The 4,108-nt window shown below is 34.4% G+C and overlaps 2 protein-coding genes across 2 annotated transcripts in view; one reads left to right on the top strand and one right to left on the bottom strand.

The window, feature by feature from the left end:
* LOC119638577 (serine protease persephone-like) overlaps positions 1 to 535 on the top strand; it is a 1,110-nt gene extending 575 nt beyond the window's left edge. The window contains exons 2-4 of the mRNA XM_038035444.1: positions 5 to 93; positions 156 to 325; positions 380 to 535. Of these exons, the coding sequence (XP_037891372.1) occupies positions 5 to 93; positions 156 to 325; positions 380 to 535 (415 nt within the window). The remainder of the gene's footprint in view (positions 1 to 4; positions 94 to 155; positions 326 to 379) is intronic.
* Positions 536 to 2,075: 1,540 nt separating this feature from the next.
* On the bottom strand, positions 2,076 to 4,102 carry LOC119638487 (serine protease 7-like). Its single transcript, XM_038035296.1, has 4 exons — positions 3,646 to 4,102; positions 3,026 to 3,199; positions 2,824 to 2,932; positions 2,076 to 2,757 (listed from the first exon to the last, which is right to left on the bottom strand). Exons 1-4 carry the CDS (start codon positions 3,722 to 3,724, stop codon positions 2,169 to 2,171), a joined length of 951 nt encoding a protein of 316 aa, XP_037891224.1. The 5' UTR covers positions 3,725 to 4,102; the 3' UTR covers positions 2,076 to 2,168.
* Between the last annotated feature and the right edge of the window lie 6 nt (positions 4,103 to 4,108).

Genomic DNA, 4,108 nt, shown 5'->3' with positions numbered 1-4,108 from the left:
CGAGATTCGAAGGGGCAGCGTGTCTTTGGACAGTTCCTTATATAGAAGACGATGCTGATGTAATTGTGTTAGGCTATAGACAAACTTCTTTTGGTTAGTTGAGGTAAGCAGTGAAACAAGAAAACATAGTTAATAACATTTCAACTTTTTTTTAGCCAGCATTTTTTCCGAAGATATCCTAAAAACCACTCTTAAAGCACAGTCAGAATATCGATGTGAACAATATTACCTACCTGAATACCAAAGATTTTACGATCGTAAGAGAAGGACGTCAAAGAATATTCTCTGTGCCATCGATCCCGATAATCGAGGATCCGCCTGCGAGGTACACTAAATATAAATATTGATTTTAATGAGATTGTATCACTTTCACTTGTAGCGTGATAGTCGTGGACCCCTAATTGCAATAATCGAGGAAAAACCATTTGTTGTAGGTCTTAGCGTTGGCTGTCTTTATGATTACCCTATTATCTACCCGATGGTTATAGAATATATTTCTTGGATCGAAAAAATCGTCTGGCCCGATTATTATTAAAATTTTTTACTATCATATGGTAAATATATGTTTGAATTATTATTATAGAAAAAGATTTGTGATCGTTTTAGTTAATACCAGGCGTAAGTAAAAATTGTAAAACTCAATTTTATTCGATTTTGCGCATGTAAGGTTCTGAGGGGCTTAAGATAGATGCGTCTTTTATTATACCGATCGATCCTGTCTGTCTGTCTGTCCGTCTGATGCCCATGTATTTTTGTGTTCAAGCTGTACCCTGCGGAACTATGATCCAAGGATGAACGTTATTGAAAATTGTTCGGATCGGTCCACCCTTCATATAAGGCCCTATTGTGAAAAGTCATCATATGGGGAAAAATTTAAATTTCTCAGCAAAAAGCACTAAATAGTAGCATTTCGGCTTTCCAAATTGATATGGAAACTTTACACCGGCTGGGGCAATCTTGTGAATCCTCTCTCGTATAATTATTCCTACGGAAATTGAAGCTTTATATGGTGAAAAGGTTGAACTTCCAATAATTCATGATAAAAATTAGCTTATAATAGCAAATTGACAGACAAAAATACCTTACCGAATTTGGACCAGGTAGGTTTATTTTTTGGATACCATCGCCCTTAGGGATTCTTATGAAATGTAAACCGTTGTATGTCAAGAGAGTCTAATTGTTATTTTTTTTGTTTGAAAATTTGTTTACGATAGTAATTAAAAAAAAAAAAAAACAACTAAGTGGATCTAATGGGAACCACATTAGTCTATTCTTTGGCCCAACTCCGTATCCCACGAGTAGTTAACCTTTTATAAAGAGGATTAATTTTTAATATTTTACAAAAGTTGATTCATACTAGCGATTGAACAAAAAAATTAATTCGGATCACATAGATCTATTTTCTTTGGAGGCTAATATGTACAGGTGCTATCACGAAACGCAAGAGAGAAAAGTCTAATATTCTAATGTGCCCGCTTTCATAACATCTATGGCTTTGCCTAAAAATAATGAAGTGATGCAGGGTATGTAATAGTTGGTATTGTCCAACTACAATTTTCTTATTTGTTTCTATGAATAATGTCTCATGCGAAGTGAAAACCTTGAACTGTGAATAACCATGCTATAGAGCGTATATCCATTCCATCACCACCTATTATAAAAGTGTTGCGATATGAAAAAATTTCGCATTTTTAATATTTGTCGACAGAATTTTGCTATGCTTAGCGAATCCGGAAAATTGGGATGAAATTAGACCAAGTCTTAGCCCTTAGTATTTTATGGTGAAATTTGATCCATCTTGATCCTTATTAAAATTCTCTTCAAAAGTAAGTTATTGCATGAGATGTTATGATTTTTTATATTTTATAGTGAACGAATTGAACTAACTTTACCACACATGTACAAGAACAGCTCTAATTTTATGTCCGATCCCATATAAATGCGAACAGAATTGTGTTGAATGAAGTGGGCGTTTCTCAAACGGCTTTGCCAAGTTAAAACATTTTAATTAGGTTTTTATAAAATTTTTTAAACTTTTTTTAATATTTTATATAAAAAATAATTTAGCTATGAAAACTTCCTTGCGTTGCTCGTTGGTTTTTCTATCTGCGACAATTTGAGGAAAAAGCAATATTTTGTCAATTTAAAGCATAGGCAGCCACGTTTGTCTATTCTTTTATGTTTTGCTGTATCCAATCGACATAATCAGCAACTCGTGTATAAACAATGGGCCAACCTTGGAAACCGCAACGATAGCCAAATGACAAAAGACCTTCTAAGTACCAGTGATGCGAATCAGTTGTGTAAGCGTTGCGCATTAAAGGATTGCCGGAATCGCCAGCACAGGTATCTTTGGAAACATCACTGGCAGCACAAATCTGTGAAGCTGTTAACTGAAAATCATGCTCCCGATATCTATTGACACAATCTGTATGCTCGACAACAGATACCCTCCTATGGCGTTTCACCTTGGCATTTCCATCTAATCGATCCCAAGTGGCGGCGGTTAAAAATTCCCCTCCACTTATATTCATACGTGTTTCCGTTAAAGGCAGGCATATCGGCAGTACGAACAGCGTGAAATTAACATTATCGGCTAATCGAATTAAAGCAATGTCATTCTGATGACTTTGATGATCGTAGTCTGGATATATTATTATATCTTCATAATTTAAATCTCTAGGCTTATCGCTACATTCTTTATATTCGCAATCCATTTCCTGATTTAGATCATGTTCACCTAAACGTATTTTGGAACTGAAAATAGAGGAGAAAAAAGAGAAAAATTAAATTTAATTAAATAAAAAATTCGAAACGATTTACAGTCCATTTCCTTTCTTTCCAAAATTATCGATAACGCAATGAGCAACTGTTAAAACGTAACGTTGATTTATTAGGCTACCACCGCACATGAACTCGTCGTTACCATTGTCTACGTTGTTCACCAAAGATAGTAAGCAGAAAGAAAGAAAGAATGAATAAAAAGTCCTTCACCAACTTACTTCTAAACGAATTTTCCATTTACCGTTTTTGTAACCTAGCAATGCCATCCAGGGATATTGGCCCAAGCCTACATAATTTGAAAAAATTTTATCGCCCCCAAAATCAGGACCACAATATGGCGGTGCAGGCAACACATTCCCTAATCCAGCCATTCGTGGTGTACTTTTCCTCAATTCAGTTCGAACTGTTGTTGTTCCTGTTAAATAGATATTAATTAGTATGAGATGGATTTATATGAATGCTGAAGATATGTAACTATGGTACTGAGTTATTCATTTTATGACTGACGTTATTTGACAGAAAAGCATGTCGATCGATGGGTCATCAATTTAACAATCGATGCATTTACTAAAAGTCTGACCCCTATGAAGATGAAATTCCAAATTCTAGGGAAATTCCAGGGCGTTATAAATACTTCAATTGAATAAACGAACGAAGCAAAGCTCACAAAGCCAAGCGAAACCAAGATTACACATAAGTTAGTCAATAGAGCAACTAATTATAATTAACATTTAATCTAATGAAACGCACGCGATGCTCTTATCTACATACCCTACACTGAAACATCTTACCCGCTGCAGAGAGAATACAATATCTGCCCTTTTCTTATTTATTGAAGATGATACTATTAACGATACTTACCTTGAGCTTGATCTGTTTCGAATATAAAAAAAACAGAGTAAGCGTACGCTATAAATAACACCGATTGCTGGAGCCGCATAATTACGCTTTTTTAATTTATTTACTTTTCAATGCTGTGTGTGATTATTTAGAAATATCGTATAATGCTCAATGAGAGATTTGTTATTAGTTCTTATCGATCTGATCTTAAAAATATCAATTTACACATTAAGCCCTTTTTCTCACTGTATGTTAATGTTACATATCAAATATGACGAAGCCTATCTGATAGCGAACAACTTGAAATTTCGCATTAAATTTCTGTTCGTTTGTTCATGAACACACGAAAACTGAGGCAATGAGCTTAAATTATTTCATATACTTTTAATAGATCTGATCAGTGAATAAAGGAAATTACGAATACGTCTTGTATTGATAAAAAAAAAAAAACGCACACTAGGCCCGTTTCCTTTATATTTATTTA

This window comes from Glossina fuscipes, unplaced genomic scaffold, assembly GCF_014805625.2.
Source record: "Glossina fuscipes isolate IAEA_lab_2018 unplaced genomic scaffold, Yale_Gfus_2 90, whole genome shotgun sequence".
NCBI lineage: Eukaryota > Metazoa > Arthropoda > Insecta > Diptera > Glossinidae > Glossina > Glossina fuscipes.
The sequence above is the reverse complement of the archived record's forward strand: the minus strand, read 5'-3'. Positions and strand labels throughout refer to the sequence as shown.